At 43.3% G+C, this 27,152-nt stretch overlaps 2 protein-coding genes across 3 annotated transcripts; both read right to left on the reverse strand.

Moving 5' to 3' along the window:
- Positions 1-6,907: 6,907 nt before the first annotated feature.
- Positions 6,908-17,316, reverse strand: LOC133884979 (gamma-tubulin complex component 4-like). 2 transcript variants are annotated; one of them, XM_062324597.1, is made up of 16 exons: positions 17,027-17,316; positions 16,057-16,327; positions 15,729-15,814; positions 15,417-15,515; positions 14,838-14,958; positions 14,469-14,741; positions 14,235-14,315; positions 14,070-14,153; positions 13,831-13,917; positions 13,593-13,648; positions 13,310-13,495; positions 12,913-13,138; positions 12,300-12,388; positions 7,673-7,826; positions 7,424-7,546; positions 6,908-7,337 (listed from the first exon to the last, which is right to left on the reverse strand). In XM_062324597.1, the coding sequence occupies exons 1-16, from the start codon at positions 17,206-17,208 to the stop codon at positions 7,281-7,283; spliced, it is 2,175 nt and encodes a 724-aa protein (XP_062180581.1). In that variant the 5' UTR covers positions 17,209-17,316; the 3' UTR covers positions 6,908-7,280. The 2 variants fall into 2 exon arrangements, with proteins under 2 accessions (XP_062180581.1, XP_062180580.1); XM_062324596.1 differs by having other exon boundaries at positions 15,729-15,865.
- Positions 17,317-17,768: 452 nt separating this feature from the next.
- LOC133884981 (E3 ubiquitin-protein ligase IPI1-like) lies at positions 17,769-24,243 on the reverse strand. Its single transcript, XM_062324598.1, has 6 exons — positions 23,758-24,243; positions 22,534-22,703; positions 20,108-20,166; positions 19,259-19,287; positions 18,792-19,194; positions 17,769-18,441 (listed from the first exon to the last, which is right to left on the reverse strand). Exons 1-6 carry the CDS (start codon positions 23,930-23,932, stop codon positions 17,979-17,981), a joined length of 1,299 nt encoding a protein of 432 aa, XP_062180582.1. The 5' UTR covers positions 23,933-24,243; the 3' UTR covers positions 17,769-17,978.
- Positions 24,244-27,152: the final 2,909 nt, after the last annotated feature.

Consider the following 27,152-nt stretch of genomic DNA (forward strand, 5'->3'; position numbering starts at 1 on the left):
CAAATGTCATCCTTGGAGGGGGGACCCCGCTGATTCACCAGAGTCCGAGGATTGCACCTCATCCGAGCTCTCCGGTGGCACCGGAGCCTCGTCGTCGGAGATGGTGATGGTGAAGGGGGACGATGGACTGGCTGGAGCAGGAGAAGGTGGTGGAGTGTCCATCGCGCGGCGGCGGCGGTGGAGGGGAGAGGGAGGAAGAGATCAAGCGCGCGCGTGTGAGAGCAAGAGTGAGATGAGCGATTGGCGTAGGAGTTAAATTTAAAGGCGTTCGGGAGAAGCTGAGTAGGCGAGGGCTGGAAGTCGTACAGTTTTTGGGCTATCACTACTGGTTCGTAAATACAATCGACAACGATAGTTATTATCACTGTCGGTTATTAAAGACATGTCTTTTATGAACTAGTATCACTGCTCGTTCATGTTACGAACTGGCAATGATATAACTGTGGTTAGTAACACAAACCGGTAGTGATAATCAACTTATCACTATCGGTTTTGGTTGGCTCAGCTTTTTATATACGCCTTGAGCTTATGAATCGATAGTGATAAATTATTACTACCGGTTATTACTGAATCGGCAATAAAAATGATGCAGGGATGACCCTTTCTGTAGTAGTGGAAGAGTCCCCTGGTGAGAGGTAGACTTGACCAATCCTAGTGTGTTGTGTACTCCTCAAGGGTTGGCCCATTAATTACATGTAGCCCTTTGTACAGCAGCACAAGTGAGCAAGTTAGATTTTTTTTTTTATTCTCTTTTGTTGTTTCTTTGATATGGAAGCTACTCTGTTGTTTTGCACAATTTCTACACTTCATGTCATTAAGCATGCAGGAGCATCATGGGCATCGTGTTTGAATTTTTTAGCACTATTTGCACGCATTTAAATTCAAATTGAAATTGGAGCATTATGTGTTTGATAGTGCATTATGAAGCAACTCAAAAAATTGTCATGCAACTTAGGGATGGAACTAATTTTAGAAATTACAAGAAACATGGTGAATAATATTCCATATTTTAGGAAATTTATTCGAACCCATAAATATTCACACAGTTTAAAAGCGGTCAAATTTGATGAATTTTTATTTCAAAACTACTCAATATTTTTTGGTGAAACCAGTTAAAAGTTTGTCATATAACTTAGGGATGGAACTAATTTTAGAAATTACTAGAAACATGGTGGATATTCCATATTTTAGGAAATTTATTTGAACCCATAAATATTCACACAGTTTAAAAGCAATCAAATTTGGTGAATTTTCATTTAAATCTACTCGAGCTTTTTAGGTGAAACCAGTTAAAAATGGGTTTTTTATGAATTTTTCTGTCACCAAAAAAAATTGGAGAAAATTTTGAGGGCTTCTAGAAGGCATAGATCACCACCGCAAGGAGCAGAAGGCCCCTTCCCCCCCCCCCCCCATGTTTTCCTCTCTGAACAACACAGCAGCAGCAGCAGCAGCAGCAACTCCGCCGTCAATCCATCGTCCCTGAGCCGATCCAGCCCGCCCAGAGCTCACAGAAGCTCAGCCAAGGACTCCTCCGCCGGTTCCCTACCTCCTCTCGTCGACTCCCCAACCGGACGAGACTCCACGAGCCCATCTTCCACAACTCCGGCAATCACTCCTCCGCCCTCATCATCGACCGGCACCTTTCCGAGCTGCTCCCAGCCGAAGAACACCTCGGTGAGATCCATTGATCTCTAGTGAAGCTCACCTGCTGCCTTCTTTCCTTCCACGAGCCTCCCCTTGCTCCCTCCACGTGCCACCTAGAGCCGGGGAATTAACTTTTTTACCACCCTACCGGATGGCTCACTCCAAAATACCATCCTACTGGATTTCATCCCTCAAATACCATCCAGGGCCATGCGCCATCACGCCGCGCCACGCCATCCCCTTCGCGTCGTCCCGCGCTGGCTGCTCAGCCGAGAAGCCACCGCCGAGCTCCCTTCTCTCTGTTGCCATGCCCGCACCGCAGTCCCGACCTCCGCGCGTCATCGCTTGCTGCCGTCCCACCGTGCGCGCAGACGAGAGGGAGAGGGAGATGGCCGTCCCGCCATCTCGTTGTCTCGCCGCCGTCCCACCGTGCGCGCAGACGAGAGGGAGAGGGAGATGGACGTCCCGCCGCTCGCCGCCGTCCTGCCGTGCGCGCAGAGGAGAGGGAGAGGGAGAGGGAGATGGCCGTCTCGCCACTCGTCGCCGTCCCGGGAGAGGGAGATGGCCAGGGGAAAAAGGTGGCCGGTCGGGAGAGGAGGCAGCGCGTTGGGCTTCTCGAGTCGAGCAAGGCTACGTGAGCTAGCTGCGCCGGAGTTGCGCAAGGCTGGAGTTGCGCTGGACGGGCCAGCGGCGCGTCTGCGCGCACGGCGGGACAGCGGGGAGTGGCGACGCACAGAGGTCGGGACAGCGGCGCGGCAGCGGCAGCGAAGAGAAGGGAGCTCGGCGGCGGCTTCTCGGCCGAGCAGTCGGCGCGGGACGGTGTGACGGCACGTGGGCCCAGTGGTATTTGAGGGATGAAATCTGGTATGGTAGTAATTTAGAGTGAGCCATCGGTATGGTGGTAAGAAAGTTAATTCCCCCCTAGAGCCGTTGCCGCCATTAACGCCGTTGAGCTCCCTCTGCTAGCCTACGTCTCGTTCAAGTGCCCTAGATCGATTCCTCGCATCAAAAGAAATCCTTAGGAGCAAACCCCGCCCCAAACTCTCGCCGGAATCGCCGTCGACAGCATCATCTTCTTCCTCTGGTCGCGTTGACTGGGGTCAACGATATTGATATTGACCGGGTCAGTCGGGCCCTGGACCCATGGATCTAAACAGTGGTTAGCTGGATCTATGTGTAAAAAGTAGTTGCGTGCCGTCTGGATATAGTTTGGAATGTGAAAGGGAAAAGGAAAGGGATGTGATCACTGGAATTCAATTCTAGTCATCTATCTCTCTTTCAATTTCTATCTTAATTTTTCATTCATTTTTCTTTTCCTATCATACTCCTCTTTTCCCAGGTTGCCAAATGCTACCTTAGGGTTTTCAAGTTTTCAAGGAAACTAGAATAATGCAGAAAATAATTATTGATGTATTGTTTAAGTCGGCTGTTTTTTTGTAAAAATTGCAGAAAATCGAATATTGCCCCAAACATTATGACAACAACTTTGTTAGTGCGCCATATATAGGTCGGCTTCCTAACATCGTGCATACAAAATCTGCTAATAGTCTAGTCCCCACTTAAGATGGATCTGCATACAAATAGCATCTCTCTTACACTTTTATTCTCTCTTTGTGAAAAAAGGATAAATTTGAATGTGCTATGTTTTGGAGCATAAAAACTTATAAGCTGACCTAACATATCTAGTCTACCATCTAGACTATCAAAGTGGTATTAATTCTACTGCACCATAACATTTGAGCCACAGAAACTAAAATCTGAACACTAATAGACCAAGGTATTACACGCTCCCAGGATCACAGTTGAGTTGGACCCCTTCCTCCTCTCGTTATCGACCCGCCGAGCAGCTCGGCACCACCAATCCTTGAACTCTCCCAGTAAATGGTTGAATTACACCTTCCTAGAATAAAATCGCTCTTATGCCTCAACAAATTGCAAGGCAAAGATGGCAAACCATTGAGAAGAGTAGTCAATCCAGCTATCTAGAGGTGGTCTCGTGCATATTCATACTACAGCAGCCCATGCGGATGCCAACAGGCAGTCTAGCTAGGAATGAGAAGCATCAGGATGATAAGCCTGCCCACGTTACTCATCGATACTATATTGAAAAGTAGAAAATCTGAAGATTTATTCTACAACCGGAGATGCAAAAAAGTACCATGGAGAAGCACGAGGTTTTGCCTTTTGTCCTGGATTTAGTTATGAAAAGCAAAACGGCACTGTTGATGAATGAACCTACACTTTGCAAAGGGAAAATTAGGTGGATGTTATTGCAAAGATGTTTATATTAGAAAATACTATCGGCAGTGAGTATGACATGTGGATTATATCATGAAGATACCAGTGGTATTTTTCAACTTGGATGATCTTTGCGATGATATTTTTCAAATTCGTATGTGAAGCATCTCTTCAGGAAAATGTGAACATAATAGAGTTTGGTTACAAAGTAGAGTGTGGTATTTATATTTTATGGTGCGTATTTTTTCCTTTGAAAGTTTTGTACAAAGTGCAACCGAGTGCTGACAGAGGGTACTTTCTCTGCTTTGTTGACGGACAATAGACACGTAGAACCATAGAAAAGCTTAAAAGCCTTCCATTTTCACCTGATTTATCAGTACTTTTTTTATGCTCGCAACTATCTTCCGTTTCTCTGTCACGGGATGTTAAATTAGATAGCGTGCTCAAACATAGAGTAAATAAGCCCCACGTTTCTTTCTTCTTATCACGTTTCTTGCAATTATCTTGATCGATGGATTCAAAAAAAATAGTACAACAGAAAGCAAAACGGTAGGTAGAATGGTTAGTAGGAGTTAGGTGCATCATGTGCTGAGCTGGCTATAAAATGGCCTCTGGATTTCAGCAAGTTTATGCAAAGACGGCAAGCTATTGACAAGAACATCTATTAGCTATATTGATGTGAAAAGAATAAAGAGATGAGGTAACCAAGTGCTCTTCTCCCTGTGTGGTTTCAGAAATTGTATGCTTCTTACAAAAACTGAGACATGATACACACGTTTCTCTCTTGTTTAGCTTGGAACATTTGAATTGAATTTGAATCAAACAAAGAATGCGAGGCTGATGCATCGGTCTATCACAACTTCCAATCGAGGGTCATCTGGGCATGTGAAGCGTCAGGATCGTAGTTTCAACCAATGATATATATTAGCCTTGCTACGGGCAGTAAAAAGGAGCTAGGCTGTCATTCAAAGAAACCACTAGAGAGCAACAATGACAGTTGCGACTTTCCATAGGCAACAACATGATAGCATCACTGATCTAGCAATCCTGGATAATTTGTAATTTTCTATCATAACAAATTTAAACCGCATTCCATCGACTCCTTTTCATATGTGTTCATAAAACTTCTCATAGTACATTGAGGACCATTTGAAATTTTAACATGCATGTGCGGCCAAGATAGTTATATATGACGAGGGAAGTAAGATGGGGAGCAAAGAAGGTGGCGAACTGGCCGGCGATGCTGCTGGCGGCGACATGCTGTCACTGATATCTGGCGCAGCTGGGGATGGACCACGCCGTCGCAATGGCCATGGTCGTCACCTCCAACTCGTAGTGATGAGCCTAGGCTGTATTCCTGAGTACGCACTACACAGAGAAGAGAGATCGATGCCGGTGAAGCCTTCCAAGATCAGCCGAGGCCGCATAGCTGTTTCCCGCGGTGCAGTGGCGCCGTCGTGCCACGCGCGCCTCTACCACCACCGCCACAGGTTGAGGCAACGCAGTGACTGCTGCACTGGCCGGCATGATTGCTGATGGTCGCTGTACAGGTGACGCCTAGCTTAGACAAGCTTGACGTTGAAGAGGAGTCCCAGCAGGCCTCCAATCTCGTGATAGCAATGTGGAACGCCCGTTACTGAATGACGATTTCACACAACGTGGCTTCCATTGCATCCGGCTTCGTCAGCTTCTGCGAGATGATTGATATCCAGGGTTGGCCTGTCGACTGAACTGGGCATGGTGGCGTCCAGGAAGGTATGTCTCTAATACTAATGTTAGATCTTATGATTATTAGAAGGATAAACATCCACCAGGATGATAGCTGGTGATGTTGGCTGTTAGAGAAGAGGTTTAGACTATAGATTAAGATGATTTAGAATACTAAGAGACTAGATTAATTTTTCTTTATTGGATTACAATGATGTGCGATTCTTCCTTTATATAGAGGAGGAATTACAATTCAAATCATATCTTACATAATTTATCTCTAATTGAATTGAAAACTAATTAAATTATATCTTCTAATCCAAATCAAATTCAATTTATATCAAACTTATCTCTTAATTAAATGATAAGCCTTACATATTCTGCCCGTAACATTGCAAATGATCCGAGTGTAAGGGTGACAAACAGGTATGCCAGATAACGTCCTTCATGTCCAGAAGTTGGTAGCAACTCAAGTTACTAGCCACTGCCCCAGAGGGGTCCAGAAGCTCGAAGAGTTCTGGCTATTCCAGATAGACATGGTAGCTGGAAGGTGCCAGCAGAGGCTACCTGCACTCTTTCTGCTCTTGTCCTTGACCGTGACCTAGAAAAACAAATAGACCCGCTAAGAACAAGTAGATTAAGTATATTGTTAAGAATGAAAAGCTTGTAAATTCAATAGATCCTATTGAGGAACAAGTACATAATCAGAAAATTGGCGATGCTTTAGCATCTTATAACAAACTACAGTCTGTCTCACTATTAATCAATCTAAAACTCAAAATACTGTTAAAGGTTACGAAACTTTTTTGAAATGGAAGTTAATAAATTTTATGAGAGCACACAAATCGTGTTTATCCAATAATAATAATCCCACATCCCTAAGAAAATAGAGAAATAAATAGTAGGAAACGTGTAAATTTAGTATTAAGAAGTTGAGCAGGACTTGAATCCATGACTTCTTTTCATTACACTTTTTTGAGATGATGGAATAAAATTATTCCAATCCCTGCATCAGAAGATACACATAGCCTTTCGTTATTACAAAGTCAGAGCCAATGACCCTCACATCACAAAGCAACACAAAGTCCCTTAAACAACAAACTATAAAAACTCAACTTTCACCCATGCTTAGCAAAGATTTCCATCACTATTATCTGAATTCACAACTGTGCGAGTATGCCAACTAACGTCCTTCGTCTCCACAAGATGGTAACAACTCAAGTTAATAGGCACTGCCCCAGAAGGATCGAGAAGCTCCTAGAAGATACCAGGCTGTTCCATATAGACATAGCTGATTGCAGCTTGCAGGCCACAGAAATTGTAATCGAGATCCCATTTTCATTTCAGTCTGCCATCATTCCAGAAGAAATCTAGACACCAAACAAGTTTACGGTTTGCAACCATACAACTGTGGTCCCATGGACACGGTTGCGTTAACAAATAACAACACATCAATATGAGTAAATTATAGATAGGGTAAGACATGCGCATCACCAACTCACCACAAACGTCAATCATCTAGCCCACTTTCCAGGACAAACAACCAGCAAGCTATCATAATTTACATAGACTACAAACTCTCCCTTGTTTGCACACAAACGCCTCAACGTCAGACAGTGGTAGCACCATAGGACCGAACCAGCATCCCCATAAATATATCAAGTGATGAAGTCACATATCAACAGCAGTCGTTACAGCTGGGTGCTTGGGCGTAGCCTGCCCGAATTCATCACTCCCCTTGCAGTGGTCTATTCTCAAAAAGAATAATCATCGAGTTAGAAAAAAGAAATAAATGTATTATATGGTTTGCAATGCCCTAATTAGTGGAGCGTACCTCAAAGAAAGAGTTGAAATTTAGTCTCATCAGGAATTGCCTCAGGAAAGGTGCTCTTTGACTACCCGCAAGGCGACTACTCCTTAAGATGGTATATAGCGAATTTGATTTTTTGTTGAACTCCTGGTTATCATCAGATCATGGTAAGTATGCTTGCTAAGAAACAAATAAACAGGTATTGAGACTTTTGAGCATGCTGTGCTAAGCACTGACGTGTTCCGCTTATTTGGGCGAATGGCGGGGCAATACCTCAGTTATGTGATCAATCTCAGATATGTTTGGACGGGTTTCATATTGTTCAATACTCCAGCAGAACTGCAAGCAAATCTTCATTATGCTCTCAAGTATTCTAGACACTGATCCAATATCCAAGAAGGATTGAGAAATCAGTGCTGACAAGTACCTGCAATACCCCAGGTAATGATCAGCCAAAACACCACAACATAAACTAATTTAGCTATATGAGTATAATTCAAAGAAACAAAATAAACATTTTAATGTCTCCATGTAAACTCAGTGAAAGAGAATTCTATAACAGTAGAAATTAAACACCCAAGGTCTACTAAAAAGGGAAAACATTGCAACTCATAAAAAGAGCTCCACAGAAAAGCTTCCACAAAAAAATGTCATGCATAAGCTTCAGGAACAAACCACACTCTTGGGTAGTAGAAATGAATGTCAAGCCAAGCCAGTAGCGAAAGTACCAACAGACAGCAAAGCCTCCCAGCGCACTGGTCCACTCCCATGACAAAAAGGAAATGGAATTTGCATGAAAAAATGGTGAAACTCACTTCAAGCAGCTATGTACTATGTTGGAGTTGATTTTTGGAGAAAACTCTAGAATCTCACACTCATTTTTCTGGGTTACAAACATATATATACATACATGTATATGGGCTCTTGGTCCCTATACTCACATAGTCCAACACTCCCCCTCAAGATGGGTGATAGATATCTATCATCCCCATCTTGCTACAAGCTAGGTCACACTCTTTTACTTCTAAACCTTTAGTTAAACAATCCGCTACTTGACCACCTGAGTTTACAACCTAACTCTACTGTCCTATCATCTAATTTCTCCTTAATAAAGAAGCGATCTATTTCCATGTGCTTCGTTCTGCCTTGTTGGACCGGAATATTAGCAATGCTGATAGTTGTCTTGTTATCACACCAGATCTTTTGTGGGCCCTTCCTCAATACATTCAACTCTAACAGGAGATTTCTCACCCACAACATCTCGCTCACCACAAGTGACATAGCTCTGTACTCTGCTTCAGCAGTTGAACGAGATACCACATATTGCTTCTTACTCCTCCATGATACTAGATTTCCCCTAACAAAGACACAATATCCTGATGTTGACCTCCTATCATCAAGGCAGCTAGCCCAGTTAGTGTCACAATAAGCTTCCACACTTAGATGGTCATTGCTCTTGAACATGAGTCCCTTTCCAGGTCTACTCTTCAAATACCGTAGAATTCGATAAACCGCATCCAATGTCCACTCCTGGGATCATGCATATACCTGCTCACAACACTCACTACATAAGAAATATCAGGTCTTGTATGACATAAATAGATAAGTCACCTAACAAGTCTCTGATAGCTCTCCATGTTCACTGGATCACCTGATTCAGCACATAGCCTGTGGTTTGGATCAATAGGTGTTGATGCAGGTCGACATCCAAGCATGCATGTCTCACTGAGTAAGTCCAAGACATATTTTCTATGTGAAAGAACTATGCCCTTTGAAGATCGAGCAATCTCAATACCAAGAAAGTACCTGAGCTGACCAAGATCCTTGACCTCAAATTGCTTACTTAGGTTTTCCTTCAGACCTTTGATCCATGCATCATCATCACCCGTGATAATAATATCATCAACATACACAGCCAAAACTATGATCCTACGACCAAAGTGTATGTAGAACACAGTATGATTTTCCTTGCACTGTTTATACCCCATACCACATAGTGCATGTCTAAACCTATCAAACCATGCTCTAGAAGACTGCTTGAGACCATATAAAGACTTCTTCAATTTGCATACCTTCCCAACTGCCTCAAGTTTAGACCAACCAGGTGGAATCTCCGTATACACTTCCTCTTGGAGATCACCATGCAAGAAAGCATTTTTAACATCTAACTGATGCAGAGGTCACCCAAAATTCGCTAACAAGACATTAGTGTCCTTATGGTACTCATCTTTGCCACTGACGCAAATGTCTCATCATAATCGATACCATATGTCTGGTTGTACCCTCATGCAATCAGTCTAGCTTTATACCTATCCACCTTACCCTCAGGGGTTTACTTCACTGTGAAGACCCACTTGCAACTAACTACTTTCTTTCCTGTAGGCAGTTTTACAAGATCCCAAGTTTTGTTCTTCTCAAGAACTCGTAGCTCGTCCAACATAGCTTCACGTCACTTGGGGTCATTTTTTGCTTCTTTCCAGTCTCTAGGAATTTGTACTGACTGCAATGAAGCCAAAAATGCTCTATATGCAGGAGATAAAGGGGCATATGAAACATAGTTACTTTTATCATACTCAAAGCCATACCTCGCTAGAGGTTTCCTAGCTGTACTCCTTACTTCCTTTCTTAGAGCAATAGGCAAGTCATTAGAAGGATGGACCTCTTCTCCCCGTCTCAATAGACTGATCAACCACATTACCAGCAGCCTCAACCCCAATAGCTGAAGGTTGTTGCTGCTCCGCCAGTTGTGATTGCTCAATTGCTGCTCCACCGGCTGCACTTCAACCATTTTCTTTCTTCTAGTATAAACCTACAAAGTGCCTTGTTCTTGCCTTGCATGCATGTTTCCAATGTCATTGTTTTCTTGCCTCTTATTCACATGGGAATTACTCATAGAATATGTAATCAATCCTGTGATAATTCTTGTTGCCCTTGATTGGTTGTCTTCCTTCTCTCCTATTACATCTATATCATTCTCCCCCTCTAAATCATCCTCACTTATGCTTGGATCACCAAGATCAAATAAGGAACTCAAATCAATCTTCTCCCCATAGTAGGGTTCGGATTCCCCAAATGTCACATCCATACTTACAAAGAGTTGTCGCTCAGTAGGACACCAACAAGTATACCCTTTTTTGCTTGATGAGTATCCCACAAATATACACTTGACTGCTCGAGGGTCCAACTTTCCCATAAAAGGCCTATGATCCCTAACAAAGCAAGTGCACCTAGATACCTTAGGTGGAACAATAAACTCATTCACTCCTCGTAACATCTCATAAGGAGTTTTCCAACCAAGCAATCTTGAAGGTGTGCGGTTAATCAAATATACTAATGTCATCACCGCCTCACTCCATAAAAACTTTGGCACATTCATAGTATACATAAGTGAACGTGCAACCTCCAAGATGTGACGGTTTTTCCTTTCAGCTACTCCATTTTGCGGAGGTGTATCCGGACATGTAGTCTGGTGCAAGATCCCCTGAGCTGACAGAAAATTATCAAATTCATTATTCACATACTCTGTTCGATTGTCTGTCCCCAACACCTTAATCCGAGCATAATACTGTTTCCCAATAAATGAACAAAGATCCCGAAAGCATTTAAGTACTTCACTCTTGTTCTTCATGAGATATATCCAAGTCACACATGAATAATAATCAATGAAGGTAACAAAGTACTTCATTCCACTAACTGAGGTAACTGGACATGTCCACACATCTGAGTGAATAAGCATAAAAGGAGATATACTCCTAAGCCCCCTGCTTACATACGTTGTTCTTGTATGCTTCCCATACTCACAAGCATCACATACAAGTTTCCTCTTGTCTACCTTATCTTCACCAACCAGCAAGCACAACACCTCAATCTTCCCCTCAATCAGCTCAAAAGGGAAGCAGTTCAGCACCTGCACGGCACCAATTTCTCTTCTCTCTAATCGGCAGTACAAGCAGCAAAATCCCAACCAGCAGCCTTCTCTTCACCAAAGCCAAAAACTACACCTCAGAGCCTACGCCTGTCCACTCGCACAAATCAGTGTGGGCTCGCCCGCGTATTGCTACTAGTGCCGCTCGACGCCGATCTGAGCACCTTCAGTTGTGCCCTTCAAATCAAGCACCACCGTACGCTGCAACTCTCGCGCTCGCCAGCCGGTGCTACTCTTGCCACCTTGCGCCCCCTCCGTAAGAGCGTGCTCGCAGCACACCTCCACTCAAGCGACGACCCGATTCACGCGGCCGCCATTGAGCACCTCACGTCGCTGCTCTCCTGCAGCAACGCCACCACGCGCCACCAAACTCTACCGTGCTCAACCAGGTCGTCCACCATGTGGCCTCCTTGCTTCGATTTCGCCCCTTCACCGCCGTGCGACGATCTCACCGCCAATTGCCACTCACATCGCCACTAGGAGAGGCTCTGACACCATGTTGGAGTTGTTTTTTGGAGAAAACTCTAGAATCTCACTCTCATTTTTCTGGGTTACAAACATATATCCATACATGTATATGGGCTCTGGGCCCTATACTCACATAGCCCAGCATACTATAATGCATACTCTCCAAACATCTCATGTAAGAACGTGAATGCAGCAACATAACAAATTTAGCAATATTAATGGCGATGATCAATAAGGAAAAGTTGGCAAATTTTTAGAGTAAATATAGTTTCCTAATGTTTATGTATATTACAAAAGTGAGACTAATGGGAACATCCCATTGAAAATATAAAATGAATGTGTGGCGCGTGGATTACTAAACACAAGTAGTTATAAAAAAAACTCAGGCCAAAATGACTCATAATTTATCCTATGCATTTTCAGTTTACAAAAGAAGCCATAGTTATTCCCATCAGGAAAGGACAAGGTGAATGATTGTCCAGGATAAATTGAAAACCGGTTCCTTACTCTTGATGAAAGCTCACTAGCTTTGTAAAATCATGTGAATCTTGCACATGAGATTGTAAAACATTCCACTGTGACTCAATTACATCGACCTGAAAAGTAAGTTCAATAAGAAAGGACAAGGTTATTTTCATTGGAGTGACAAAAGTGAAAGAAACAGAAAACAAAAGAAATTCCCAGCATCTATAAGTCAAATGAATTATTCTCCTGCATAGGTCAGATTAAGTGCAAATAACTTTGTTACAAAACATGTCGCAGCCTTTAGGAATTAAGCAAGTGACATGCCATGTTTTGACTCAGGGTGATGAATACAACACTTTGCTTAAATTCTAGGTTACATAACAAGAAAATCATCACATTAAACAACTCTATGTATCCATGCGCATGCAGTAAGATTAATATTCAGGTAGTGTTTGGTTCGAATGCTGGAAGCAATGAGCCTTCCTCCAATCCGGTATCTAGACCAACGGATTTGGATCACTGCCCATCAGAACCAATGAATACTAAAGGAATTCAACTTCAATGTGATCCATTTACACCCTAAAACCATGAAACCAAACACCTATGGAATAAAGAAAGAAAATGTGATACAAAACATGGTATATTTTGGTGCTACCTGAATGTAAAACTGCAGGTTTCTGATCAAGAAAGCCATATGCTCCCTTACTCGCCATACAGGCTTAGAGCGTTGCCGACGCAGTTGTGTTGCAGAGCCATTTTTTCGATCCTTGCAATAATCAGAAAAATCAGCATGATCTTTATGCATTACAGCTGCCCAGGATTTCTCCAGTTCCATTTGTGTCCTTTTCAATCGGATGAGATACTGGAAGACCTTGCGATACCTGGATATGATTTACATATCTTAAAAGGAAGTAAACAGCACAAGAGACCGTCCTGACTTCTAACTCCAAGAATCTCTTTGTAACCCTTTTAAGATATAAATGCACACTCCGAAAAACTGTGGAACTCAGAAAGAGTGTACTTGACAATTGCATGTGTACTATAATACTTACTTAGATAGAACATCGGGAGTAAAGAAGAGTTGAAGTGGCCAGCCAACAGAGTATTCCAGAGCAATACTATCCCACCCATCAAGTGCTAACTCTGATGCAGCTTTTCCTTGTGGAGGAAGCTCTGAAGCATTAGGCTTTTGGAGATCTTTCTGCGATGTACTACTTTTAATGACGTACGATGACATCCTACAAAATAGAAAAAAAATCAGTTGACAATCACAGAGCTGACATCCACTAAGGAGGGCCTGAAATTAATTACTGTGACACTATTTGAAATGTCAACCTTAATGACACTCTGGTGAAGTATTTGTCTTCCTCACCTATAGTCTTCAGTGCAGCCTGCAGGAATTAAGAACAGCAAATTTACCATGGTTACAAAAATCAAATCTATTTGTTGGATGAGGTACCACAGCACATAAGAGAACTGCTATCTGGTAAGTTGATCAAAATACAATCACAGTAAAAGAACATAAGTTTACATATCATTAAGACTTGTAAGACAAAAGGAACATATTACTTACCAACTGAAATGGGACCATGAGATCTGCTTCAGCTGTAGATTGACGAGGTGGTAAGCGCATTAATTGGCGGCTTTCCTCAAGAAAACACTAGTTCAGAAACATTATATCAAGTGTCAGGAGACATCTCAAAAGGACATTATTGCACAAATCTGTATTATGTTGATGCAATCATAGACACGCATAGAACTAAATGGACGAAAAAGCAAGTATATTCCATGGATTAAGAAGTGCATGATTACCTGGAAAAAATCACCTTTTGCTAAAAGAAAATAATCTTTCAATGCCTTCAAATGACCATTGAGATCAGCACGTACCACCACTAGCTTTTACCAAAGTTAACAATAGGTGATGTTCTAGTGCAATGAAATGTTGATAGAATACATAATGCTTTAAGCAATGAGTACCTGCCAGAGATGATTAGCCGCAATTGTGCGTATTGAGCCAACAGCAGACTCAAAAAGCCGTTTATGAAACTCAGAAGAATGCTGCAGAAACAAAATCAGCCATATGCCCACGTCAGTATCACTGTGGTCGGAAGATAGGATTAAAAAATTGTTTAATGCAGCAAAACAAGGAAACGTGCATGCAACAAAAGACGGTGGTAATATAAGAATTGCCAGCAGCACTTGGCAACTAACCTTTAGCTCTTTAAGCATGGCATCAATTTTATCAGCCTCAGCTTGTGGCAGTAGTTCTTCTGCGCCGATGTTAGAGAAGTTTGACAGTTCTTTCGGAGCACCAGAACCTCCTATAAAACTTTGCACTCTATGAGATCCCTTAGAGTTCTGACTTTGGTTAAGGGGTTCCTGCAATGTAGCACTAGGACTTGGATTTCGGAGAACCCGTATTGCTTTGCCCGCAAAGAGAATTGATTCTGCAACTCGCATGTGGATATACTCAGGCAACATGTCCTGTCAAGTAAGGGGGGCGAAAACAACGGATAAAGAAACTATCCATGCTAACAGTTACTACCTCATATACACTTCATATTAAGAATATGAGCATACCAATGATACATGAAATCCTGTATGCCAACTAGTCAGGGATGTGTCTTTAGCTAACTTCTGCATAAACTTATCAGAAACATCTCGCTGAGATGATTCATTCTCCCCATCCCTGTCATCTTGTCTGAAAATGAAGTTGAGAAGCTTTATATTTCAGGATTGATACCACGGCTCAGTGTTAGGACTACTTGCTATCATGTAAGAGGAAACAGATTCAACTCCCACCATGAATGCTATATTTAGTTATTTTCAAAGTAAAACCATATCTGGCAACCAATTCATTGTATACCTCAGTTCGACAACATTAGACTGTACATGATTCGGGTTTAAAATACCACCAGAAAAAGATAGCTTCTGATGTGTGAGGAAAAAGAAAAGGAAAATGTGTATGATCCACGAAGGAATCTATCATATTGTGACCAAAACTTCAAAGCACTAATGAACTTGGGCAACTCCAGTTGGAATGTTCCCATTATATTTAGCACGATACAGCAGAAAATCTGAGTACAGAAATGATAGATGAGAAGCAGGAAAAGAGTAGCATGAAGACAACTTAATGGAAGCTCTGTAAGGTATGCTGACCTTCTAATGAAAAATTCGATGTACTGATCTTGAAGAATCCCATAAACCATCCAAGATATCAGCTGGTTGAACATGACCTGGTGTCCATGCCAAAGAAGCCTATTCTTTTTCTCAATCAATAAGAAGGAAATGGATAAATAAAAGTCCACAGTGGGGGGGGGGGGGGAGGGGCATAACAGTTATGCAAAAAAAACTATGCACAGCTGCGATAAAGATGGAACCGCAACGGTTTCCATGCAAAACACAAAAGGAGTTACAATGCAATTATTTTTTCTTCAGTCGTCACATGTTAAAAAATAGTTGAGGTAATACCTTTGAATGCAGATTTGCAGTTCTGGAACCCCGCAATGGCATCTTTTATGCAAAAGGTTAAGAAGTTGTCCACCCTTGATGTCTTTCTGCTCAATTTCCATAACAAGCTCATAAAGCGGAGGCAGAAGAACCTCAAACTACAATTTGGTGCAGAAATGAATATGGTCAATGCAACAAGTAACAGCCAAACACATCAATACATCAAAGATCATAAGTTAACGTGTAGTAACAGAATATAACATAGATATGCCAGTCCTCAGAAAGACCTCAGAAAGATAAGTGAATGTTGGAAATAGATGATATTAATGCAAGATGGCAATGGACATACTTTATTTAGCCCATGAGTAATTGTCGCGAGAATAGGCAATGGATCTGACAACAGGTTTTGCTCAACCTGCAGAACAGCTGATCTATAAACTGACAGAATCTCAGTAATACCATTGGCAATTGCCCTCCTGTACACACTCCCTTTTCTCACTTTCTGAGGTGTTGAAACATCCACAGAAGAGTGAATCCAGGTCAGATCACGAGACTCGGTTGCAAAGCGGTTTAGTTCTCTGTAGTAAAATCCCAGAGATATAAGCCTTTCAATAGCACTCCTGCAAAGAAGACAGATCATTTAGTATATGGTGCATCAGGTGCTGAGGACACAGCACACCAACTCCAACTTATTTTGGCTTCCTATACCCATTATGCATGTCATGAGATATTTGTTACAATACTAACTGTACTAGCACAGTAACTAATGTCTGGGAAGTGTGGACTACAGAGTCGGTGAAGTTGAATTCCACGACACTCATTGTCTTTCACTATACTATCTGTGTCTAAAGGGTGTAACTTACACTTGTCTTACATATGAAATTGACACCTTATTTCGTTTTCGTGAACAGCAGGACTGGATATATGTATCAATTTTTGTCATTCCGGTGAAATTTGCGCCATTGTCATGTGAAAATTGTAAAATGTGGATTATGTATATATAACTTCGGAATGATCGATCCAGCTGATGTGGTGATTGGATTACGGACTCCACAAGGCATATTTGGTATGGTTAATTTCATAAAACGCCAAACTTCAGAAGCAATTGTACTTAGGCAAGCACTAAAACCACCACCAAAGGCCAAGTCCCCGAATTTCCCCTGAATTCGACGATGCCCCATCACATCCAAGTATCCAACTACCTATCCACCACACCGCCACACAGATCCCCTTCCCTCGCAGATCACAGACGCCGCCACAGCACTACAGCGCGGTCATAATTCACATCGGCGGAGGGACGAGTGCAGGGGCGCCCTTACCTCTCGGAAGGCTGGAGGAAGGTGAGGTCGGGCGCGAGGCGGAAGGCGGGGCCCGCCTCGCCCTCTCCATCCCCAGCGCCGCCTCCGCCGCCGCCGGCCGCGGCTTCCGGGGGCGCAGGGGAGGCTTCTAGGACGAAGTCGCCGGTGAAGCCGAGCAGCGCGAGGAGGAGCTCGTGCAGCATCGCGGCGGCCCCCCAAGCCGGGGGTTTCACTAGGGTTTCCGCGAGATCGCGAGGAGAGGAGAGGGAGAGCGGTGGGGAGCGGAGTCGGGGAGGAAAAAGGGCGGGGACGGCGGAAATTAGTCAGGTTTTTTGGTATTTTGAAAATTTCTGACCATAGTGCTACTACATTTTGATTTTGCTGTTAATGTAAAGAAATTTTCAAATGATTCAATTAAACTTTTAAAATTTTAACTAACAATAGCTTTTAAAATATTTAGTTTGAAAACCTTAAAATTAGATTTGTCTTAAAAAAATGTTTTTATAAATATCACCAATTCAATACATTTTATAAATATATTTTAATAAAAGAATAGTGGAAAAAAGCTATACATTGGAGGGAGTATAAGAGTGTTTAGCTAAACCATTTTTATGGCTAAAAGCATGGAAGGCGTATGTATTTGACTGGCCATGTGATGATACGAAAATGATCCATCTTCAGTTCAACAAATACCATGTAAGAAAAATGTAATAGCATTGGCAACCATCAGTCAATAGAATGCAGGATAGAAAAAATTATGTCATATTGTGAAGCTCCGAATATCCCAACTTGATTTCAAATATGTACGAGATGGAATTCACATGAACCAAATCAAAATATTGTCTCGCCGGGTCATTTCCTGTTTCTTGCCCCTCATATTTTGTCCGAAAGTTTACGGCGCGGCACAGCTTAATTTAATACAATGGGTTTTCCATCTTTTCTTACAAGCAACTCAGATTCTCGCAGTGAGGGGCTACATCCGAGGTGTATGCATTTGCCGATATGAAGAGCCCTCGGGCGATCTATTTTCAGGAGACGACCTGCCAACGCCGATCCATTGCCCAAATAATCTCCTTGGTGCAGATGTAGGTTCTGATGTGCTGTGAGACTGCTGTGAAGTCCACCAGCTTGTCTCGCAGTCCACTGGCATCAACGGGTATGGGGCGAATCGGTCACGCTCCCAGGCGTAGAACCGGTTTCCCCCCACGTCATCAGTCTCCATTGAACTATGGCCAGATGAACCCGGTGGGAACAGGGAAAAAGTTGGGTTCTCTGGTAGAGATGTCGGGGCAGGTCGCATGCCTCCCGACCTATGAGCCCCAGCAAATAGGCTAGATGATGAATTCTGCTGGTACAGTTCGTTGATGCTGCCATGAGCCCTCATGAATTGCGGCATCAGAGGAGGAACATTGGGAGTTCTAGATCTAGAACCAGATCTGCAAACAAAAAGGATCATTATAAATGCAGCATTGACATCAATGAATCGTAATCTGGATTTTATGGCAATAGTTTCAGCTGTAACAATTTAGTTTTATTCTGAATCAATACTCCGAATTTTTTATGTTAGTTAAAGCAACCACAGGAATTTAGAATAAAGCAGACAAGGCAACAGCAATAATGTTACAGAGAGCAATATGGTTACAGGAAATATATGACAACCTTCATCTGGTATATATGCTAAAATGATGCAGGTTCTGATGGAGTACAGAGAAAGAATCTGGAACTTTATCTTTACATAACAAGGTCATATTGTAACTCTCAAGAGAAGAAATAGACTAGAATTTACCCATTAGTGAAGTACGATGGGGAAACAACTGATGCTCGACGTTGGCTGTCACCATCAACCCTTGCAACCCTTGTTCCAAAAGGGATCCCTGGCTGCTCGGACACACCGTTATTGCTGTTGGGTTGAGCATAGGAATGGGACGCATGCGCCCAAAGATTATGATGAAAATCAGCAGGTTGCACTGTTTGCACAGGCCTACCATCTGATGGGCCAGCCAGGGGGCTCCAATGATCATGATATGCAGGACGATCCATAGTTCTCTCAGGAACATGGGAGCTTGACGATGACGTCATCGGTGGAAGAGGATGCAAGTATGCCACATATGGGCAAGGATGAGTTGCCGCTGGTGCGGCAGATACAGCTACATGCTCCGTAAACACATGTTGTCCCATGAAGTCATGAACTGCATTACCAATATTCAATGTAACTTCAATTTTACAAATTCTTCAATATAAATTAAAACTTACAAGTAACTGGAGGTGATGATTCTCCTTCCCTGACAGAAAATGGGGAAAGTGTAAGTGAACAGCATCAAGTTTTTCATATGTTGAAAGATCTTCATATAAAGATGTTTAAGCCATGATTTCTGGGAGTACTTTAAACAGGAAAAGGTCACTTGTAGGTTTAGAGAGTGGGATTCTCAGCAACAGATGCATGAAAATGATATGTTGACAAAATGAATATGATCTTAGGAGATAACTGGAAAACCGCATTATTAATGTCTACAGTCCACATCGGCGAGTTTGCTTAGTGCTTTGGCTAAAATTGTGTATGCAGCACTATGGAAATATGGTTTGTTAACCATTACTTGAACTATGCTTCTTGGAAGAAGCCTCATGTAAACTCTATCATGACAAGATAGGTGCAACGGAGATTGTCAATAACCTCATGTATTATGGCAGGGCTAAGGCTATGCAGAATTGCAGATTGTTCGGGATTTCATCGCAAAGCAAATAATTGACTAAGCCCTTCATCTGGATGTTCTTACATAGTTAAATCCCTTAAACATATTATCAACATTAAAGGGTCTTAAGATTACTATTTTTTCTTCTTTAATCTCCTCAATGTAATTACAGCACCTATAATTGGAATCCACAAATTCCAAATGGGTGGATAATACTCTGCGTCAAACACAAGACATACTAGTTCTGCACTAGAAACCTATAGAAACAAGGTAGTAAGAAAAAGAACACAACTTGTAATAAAGATATTGGCCCATTATTCGCTACGTGAAAATTTAACACCAATAGTGCTTCGAAGCCTTGAATGGAAAGTTGAACAGAAATCATTAATGATATCAGAAGTGCAGAACATACTCAAATAAAGATGGAAGTTGTGCTAAGCGACCAAATGGACACCAATGGAAGCGAAATGGCTGCACAAATATAAATATAATAATTGTCAGGATAGTCATGCAGCATAAACTGCCTCTGTAGGAAAAATAATGACAGAAAATGAAGAATAATAATACTAAACTCAACTAAAATTGTTTATTTCAGTAAAACAAACTAGGATTTATATGTCAGCTGCATAAATGTTTTGAAAAAGGCAGCAAGGAAGCATGGACATGCTCGAATAATATGAATGTTGGCCCCGGGATTATTCATGCATGCAGCAAATTGTTAGGTAACTACCCCCCTGATTATTCCCTGAACATACACAACCAGAGAAAACTACACTACATGCCGGTTTGTGAGCCGGTTTGCGAGTCAGTTTTGCTGATGTGGGAGACAATATTGCTATGGCCGATGACTTGGAAATTTAAGTGACGAGTCAGCCACGCATCATCTACTAGCCAAAGAATATCCTATCATCTTTCACACTAACCACGACCCTTAGAATTACAAATCCTCCCTGGATTGGCTCCCTATAGCAACACAACATCCTCAAGTTCTTAACCAACTACTGTTTCCTACCGTGGTATATTCCCCATTCAGATCTATGCCACTGCAATCATTGTTCATAGGCTAGATCCGCTGCCTTTGCCAAGCACCGCCAGATTGGACGGTAGAACCGCAGCACAGAAGCCACCGTTTCCCTACATGCAGAGCAAAGGACTCAACAATGGTCCAAAGCATCCAAGCCATCATCCACAAAGCAAAAAACCATCTGAGGGTATAATTTTGGCTCGGCATCATCAATTCAGGGAAGTAGGCGGTTTTGTGGTTAGGGGGTTAAGTAGACACACCCGTCCCCCAACAGTTAAAGGGTCGAATAGACTTTTTCGATTTTTCTTTTCAAATAACTTTGAGCTAAAGCGCTATACAGAGGCTTCATGCATAACATAATTACATGAAGCATATTAGCATGACCTCTAGTCCATTACTTCTCTCAAAAGTACAACAACATACCTTCAATTGAACAAACATATACGCACTATATACAGGAAATCAGCCAATAATAGTACAAAGCGCACATTCTTATTTTTCAGGGAGAGTACATCCAGTAGCTAAAATACCTTACTAATCATCCAGCAAGACAATGAATGACCTCGAACTTAAAAGAAAGGAACATTGCTCTGTAAGTGTTCAGCGTATATAAGGTAAAAAAATCAAGGGACAATAAGTTGCTCTATAAGTGCTCAACCATAGTCACATGGGTCGGGGTCAATGGCGCGACCCACGACCCCGGATCGAACAACACAGATCGCGATTCTGTATCGCCGTCGAGACGCCCCGGGTCGCTGCCGAAACGTCACCCCGCCGGAGCCGTACCCATGGCACAGCGATGCGGATCCAGCCTCCGACAGGAAGGTCGCGGCGGCGGCATGGATCCGGCGGAGTTGAGGATGGGGACCTCCAGCCGCCACTTCCATGCTCCAATGCCGCCCTCACCCAGACCCCCGGGCCGGAGTGATCCGCTCTGTCGCCGCCCCGCCGGCACGCCCCACAGAGCCGCACCTGCAGCTGTGCCATCACGCAGAGGCACACCCACAATTGCGCACGCAGAGCCGCACCCACAGCGTCACGTGGAGAGAGAGAGAGAGAGAGGTGATGAGGAAACAAGGCCTCGACCATTCCATAAGTCTATATCCAGGTGGGGATAAGGTTGGCTCAGGTGGAGGAGAGAGGGAGAGAGAGGATAAGGTGGGGGGAGAGGGAGAGAGAAAATAGGCTATCGACCCGAGTCATCGACCCAGATTATCTGGGGTCACGTTCCAAACTAGCGTCCCGAAGAGGTATACCGCCGTCGCACCGCAAATTTGTCAGGTGTCGTCCCGCGTCCCTTGACCCAATCGTCCCGGAGTTCCGGTGACTATGTGCTCAACTCCGACACTGTTTCAACAATATCAGATAGGATTCATTAAAACATGAGAATTTTGGTAACAGAGTTAACAAAACCTGCCAAAATCCTATAAGATCAGAGCTAAATGAATTTGACAGTACAGAAGTCCACAAAGGCACAAAGTGGCCAAATATTTCTAAAACACTAAGTATGCTAACTAAATCTCTTGATCTCGAGGGAATAGAAGTCACCAAAGACATGTTCAGGACTTCAGGTAGCAAAATAAGTGCCTCCAAAAGAGAAGTTCAAATAATTAAGCATGGTCAAGTACCAAATCATTTGCAAATGCATACAAGCACAAGGAATCATATCGAGCATCAGGTAAACTCCAGGGGATAACATTGAAACACAGGGAAAGTGAGTGGAAAAAAGGAATATTGCCAACATAACAAGGAAAAAATCAATAGTCCATAACAATTACTAATAATTCAAGAGTAAGGTTGGCATGGTCACGTACCATCTCTGAGTAGCTAACATCATAAAGGTCTTCATCATGAGCCCACTCATCCATGTTAACATCCTGTGAAGGTCGGGAACCATTTGCATAAAGCCAATTCCCTTTCTCAATTTTGCGGCAGTTGGGGCATTGCATAACCCCTTTCGCATTAAATGCTGATCCAATGCAATCTGAAACAATTGATACTTAGCATACCAAAGAGTACCGTGTGAAGAAAATTAAGAACATTGCTTTGATATTGATTAGTAACACAACATAGAAGAAAAGGTAGTACTGCACAAAGTAAAGAAACAAACTCTGCACCTCTTAATAAGCATATTCCTAGCACAGGACTGTTCTCAATCAGCAATTTAGCATCTAACTAATCTCGTCTTACATTCTTTGCAGTAGCTTAGGTCCCGATTGCACTACAGTGCTATTGCATTTTCCTTGTAAAAAAGAAGCAAATTGCAAACTGGAAGACCAAGTAGCAGCCAAATTGACAGCTTTAGCAAACTAATACTTATTCATCTCCCATAACTCTTCTTTTTATCAAGTGAGTCATCTCACAAGATCTCCCATAGTCCCATGACAGCCTTAGCATTTCACAGAACATGTTTAAATCCCTCTAGACAGCACCGACAAACTCTAACGTATGATCTTCCACCAAAGTTCAATAAACTAGCTGAATTCCCAGTAGAAACAGGGGAAATTTGGCACATGTTACCTCAAATTCTTGCCGAATCTAGACAAGCTCATTTTCGAGCATAAACAAACCCAAAAACGGTAAGCAGCCATCAAAAACAGCAGAACTGCACAGCTTCCAAAAGAGAAATGGCCAAAAATCCACCTTGATCCACCGAAAATCACACAAAAGTCACACAAATTGGACCGCGATTACCTCTTGTACACTCCCAATCATCCTCTGGATCATATTGATCCCGCAAACTAGCACCTTCACGTTGAGCAGCTATAATAACGTGAATTCGCCCATAAAACCTAACCTTACAACAAAAACCTATACGGTAACCCCAAAAAAGATCCGACCTTTAGAACCTGAACACAAAATTCAGCACTGTGCCCGCTATAACATTGTAAAATGATCCTAATTCCACTAGATCGAACAAAAATCTTATGATCTGGGTCACATTTATGGGTCCTCCGCATCCAATCGCCAGTCCCACCCCAATATCACAAAATTCCCAACCAAGAACACATCAGTAGATCCATCCATCGTCCAGTTACCTAGGTGGAACTCGTGGCCGCACTGCAGCCTGGCGGTGGACCTCTCCCCGCCAGCGGCAACCACCGCGTCGAGGCAGATCGAGCAGTACACCACCGCCTTCTCCTCCTTCCCACCCCCTTCTCCCTCTTCATTTCCGACGGCCGCCTCCTCCCTCGGCTCCGTCCCGGCGCCCATACCTCCCCCCTTCTCCTCCCCCTCACCTCCTCCTCACGAACCACGGGAATTCTTGGCCGGATCCAGCCAAATCAGCGTCGAGCAGCGGCGAAACGGAGCTCGAAAGGGCCGCCCGGGCGACGGCGAGGCTGCCTCGGCTCCGGAACTGGGCCCCGCGCCTCGGGGATCGTGCGCCCTCGGGTTGCTTGCGCCCTGTCCAATCGCGAGGAGCGCCTTCTCCTCCTCCTCCTCCTCCTCCTCTCTCTCTCTCTCTCTCCGCCTTCTCTCTCCTCTCTATCCGCTCGCCTCCACGAGAAATTAGAGAATAAAAACAGGGAATGAGAATAGGGGAATGGCTATTTCGCAGGAAAGACCTCGGAGAGTTGAGTATTTCAACTTTGCTTGTTGTAGCTAATTGTAAGGTAAATTGCAAATAAGTAAATACGAAAACATAAATGAGGTAAAGAGATAAACTCGACATAAGAGATTTTTATCCCGTGGTATCGGTGGCACACAAACTATCCCCTAGTCCACGTTGGAACTTCACAAAAGATATGCTCCCTGTCGTCAAGTCTCGTCCAGTCATAACTCTTGAGATACCAAATCACCAAGACAAGACCTTAAACACGGTGAGCTACCAAGCCACCAAAGCGAGGTCTCACCATTAACCTCTTTTCTGATCACTTGTACGCCATCTTCATGTCAAAGCTTTAGTCACAAAGACAAGGGCATCCGCGTCCCCGCACAATCATCTTGTCGCCGCTCCACACCAAGTCAGAGGTTAAACAAGTTACCGGCAAGTCAAAAAGACTCCAAGGTGCTGGCGTACCTAGAGGTATAAGCTTGGATCACTTCTTAATCCACACACTAAGTTGCAGTACTTAGCAACTTTTCTCTCTAGGCCTATAAGCATTAATCATTTGCTAATAATATGCTTAATTTCTTTAGATAAACACTTTATGTTCTTGGATGGCTTGGATGTCTTCTTAGGTGTATATAAACTTCTCTGGACTCCAGCTGCTCTAAATGAATGAGTGGAGGGGTATTTATAGCCTCAATCCCACGGACTAGCGGTTATCCCAACGGCTCAAATATTCTGTGAACACCAAATGATCCGGCGCTTACAGAGGTACAAGCACCGGACCATCCGGTGTGTATATTCTCAGAAATTAGCGGTTGTAACTCCACTCAAAGTTCTTCTGAACACCGGATTGTTCAGTGTAATCTCAATCCATCACCGGACTATACGATGAGTACACTTGAGCCAGACCGCGCCAAACTTCTTCTCTGCATAAAATACTCTGGTGTGCACTGTCTTCATCACCGGACCTTCCGGTGTGTAGAACTTTTTCTTTTCTGGATTTTCCACACCTTCTGTTAAATGCTCCGGTGAAGCCTCTGATGTGCACTATCTTCATCACTTGACCTTCTGGTGTGCAGAACTTCTTCTTTTCTGGGTTTTTCACACTTTTCTGTTAAATGCTCCGGTGAAACCTCCGGTGTGCACTGTCTTCATCACTGAACCTTCCGGTAAGTGCAATCCACTTTGACCCCTTCTGACAGAATTGCTTCGGCGTGTATATTCCTTATCATCGGATCATCCAGTGAGGTAAACTGCCTCTAGACATAATGCTCCAGTGAGTGTAATTCTTCCAGCACCAGACCTTCCGATGAGAACAATTTCTCTAGGACTTTTTTCAATTCAATCAAATTTTGTCCCAGCTGTGATGGCTTCTTGATGTATTGCATTCATAAGACCTACTAACATATATTCTTGACAAACATATTAGTCTCATTGACTATGTTGTCATTAACCACCAAAATCACAATCATGGTCTAATAGAGCCATTTTCGCTACACCACTTCCTTGTAGAAGTCAAAAAATGTGCCGTTGGAGATCAATGCGGCTCTGTTGGACCAGCAAAGGACAACAGCACAGTGATACGGATCGGCAAAGCCGATCCTGCTGGAGATGCCCTTGGTTTGATGACGCTACAATGAATGCAAATCACACTTTTATTACAAGGTTTTGAAATTGATGCAATGTTATTGCAAGTCATTTTATCTGTTTAAGCTGCCCTGCCATCTTTCTTAACACACAATATTGTGCTTAACTCATGATGCATAGCAATGCTCTCTTGTGATAGAGTTAAAGGGAGACATCATTTAGATGTGACACTTTCATACTAAAAGCAAGACCCCAATGCCTCAACCGTCCGAGCCTAGTGGACATGAAGACCAAGGTCCATACTCTTGTCACACGACAGTAAACCAAGAGCCCATTGCTAGAGTGGCATCCAAGTAAAGGGCCGTTATGTGATTACCAAAACGATAGGGAGCGCCATGTTCAAGAGGTGCCCACTGTTTAAAAAATAAACCGTGTATCTCCTCTCCTCGTGTTGCTCGATTGTTCGAGGGAGGCCTCGTGAGCGCACCATCACACACGAGCCACCTGTACTAGTGATGCGTGTTCGTCTGATGCAAGATCCGACGGACGCCACGACGTCCCTTGCAGAACTTTTGTGCGGACCGTCCGCTGTGATAGACTAGCAATGGGGGTGTATGGGCGAAGGAAAGGAAGCGGCGACTTGTTCGCACCAAAAAAAGGCGGTATGCCCAGTGACATATGCGCCCAATGTCTGTGGACCCCCCGTGCCAGTGAGAGGTTGTTGCTAGGCGAGGGTGGGGCCCCGTAGGTTTGATTGGGGAGAGAGGATCTGGTCTCATTCAACGTGCGATGTGGGCCCATCTTCTTTCATGGGTGACATCATGCGTTAGCCGTGCTCAAGTTGTTCGCATACACGAGAAACCGATCAAGTCTCTCATGCGTGCACAATGCAGTTGCCTGAGCTGAGCTTAGCAGAATACTCCACATTATGGCATGTACAATGAAGGATGCTTAAATAAACGTTTAAAGAGAGACAAGCGCTCTCGTTAACTTCCACAGTGGCTACCTACAATGCATTTAGGAGCACGAGCGGAGCTCGACGACATTGTTGTCCGCGGTGGCTTTGGTTCTAGACTTTTTGTTGCCTGCATGACTGCTGCAGAAAAACCCAACAATCCAACATAAATTGGTTGGCTGTGACATGGCTGTCCTTGCCGGCGACGCACTAGTTCCCACATGTTGTTGATCTCGTCATCCCTATCGCTATTCTCTTCACGCACTCCGGCGATGAGTACATGATGCCCCCAACCCCGTCGATGCCATTCATTTTCTTTGCATTGATTACAATCACAA

Source organism: Phragmites australis, chromosome 11, assembly GCF_958298935.1.
Source record: "Phragmites australis chromosome 11, lpPhrAust1.1, whole genome shotgun sequence".
Taxonomy (NCBI): Eukaryota; Viridiplantae; Streptophyta; class Magnoliopsida; order Poales; family Poaceae; genus Phragmites; species Phragmites australis.

Coding starts and splice junctions, on each gene's coding strand:
- LOC133884979 (XM_062324596.1), bottom strand. CDS start 17,208: ATGCTGCACGAGCTCCTCCTCGCGCTGCTCGGCTTCACCGGCGACTTC. Junction 15,516..15,728: donor CTGCAAATCTGCATTCAAAG/GTATTACCTCAA, acceptor GAAAAAGAATAG/GCTTCTTTGGCATGGACACC. Junction 12,389..12,912: donor ACCTGCAGTTTTACATTCAG/GTAGCACCAAAA, acceptor CTTACTTTTCAG/GTCGATGTAATTGAGTCACA.
- LOC133884981 (XM_062324598.1), bottom strand. CDS start 23,932: ATGGGCGCCGGGACGGAGCCGAGGGAGGAGGCGGCCGTCGGAAATGAA. Junction 19,195..19,258: donor ATCATCACCTCCAGTTACTT/GTAAGTTTTAAT, acceptor TTGGTAATGCAG/TTCATGACTTCATGGGACAA. Junction 18,442..18,791: donor CCATCGTACTTCACTAATGG/GTAAATTCTAGT, acceptor TTTTGTTTGCAG/ATCTGGTTCTAGATCTAGAA.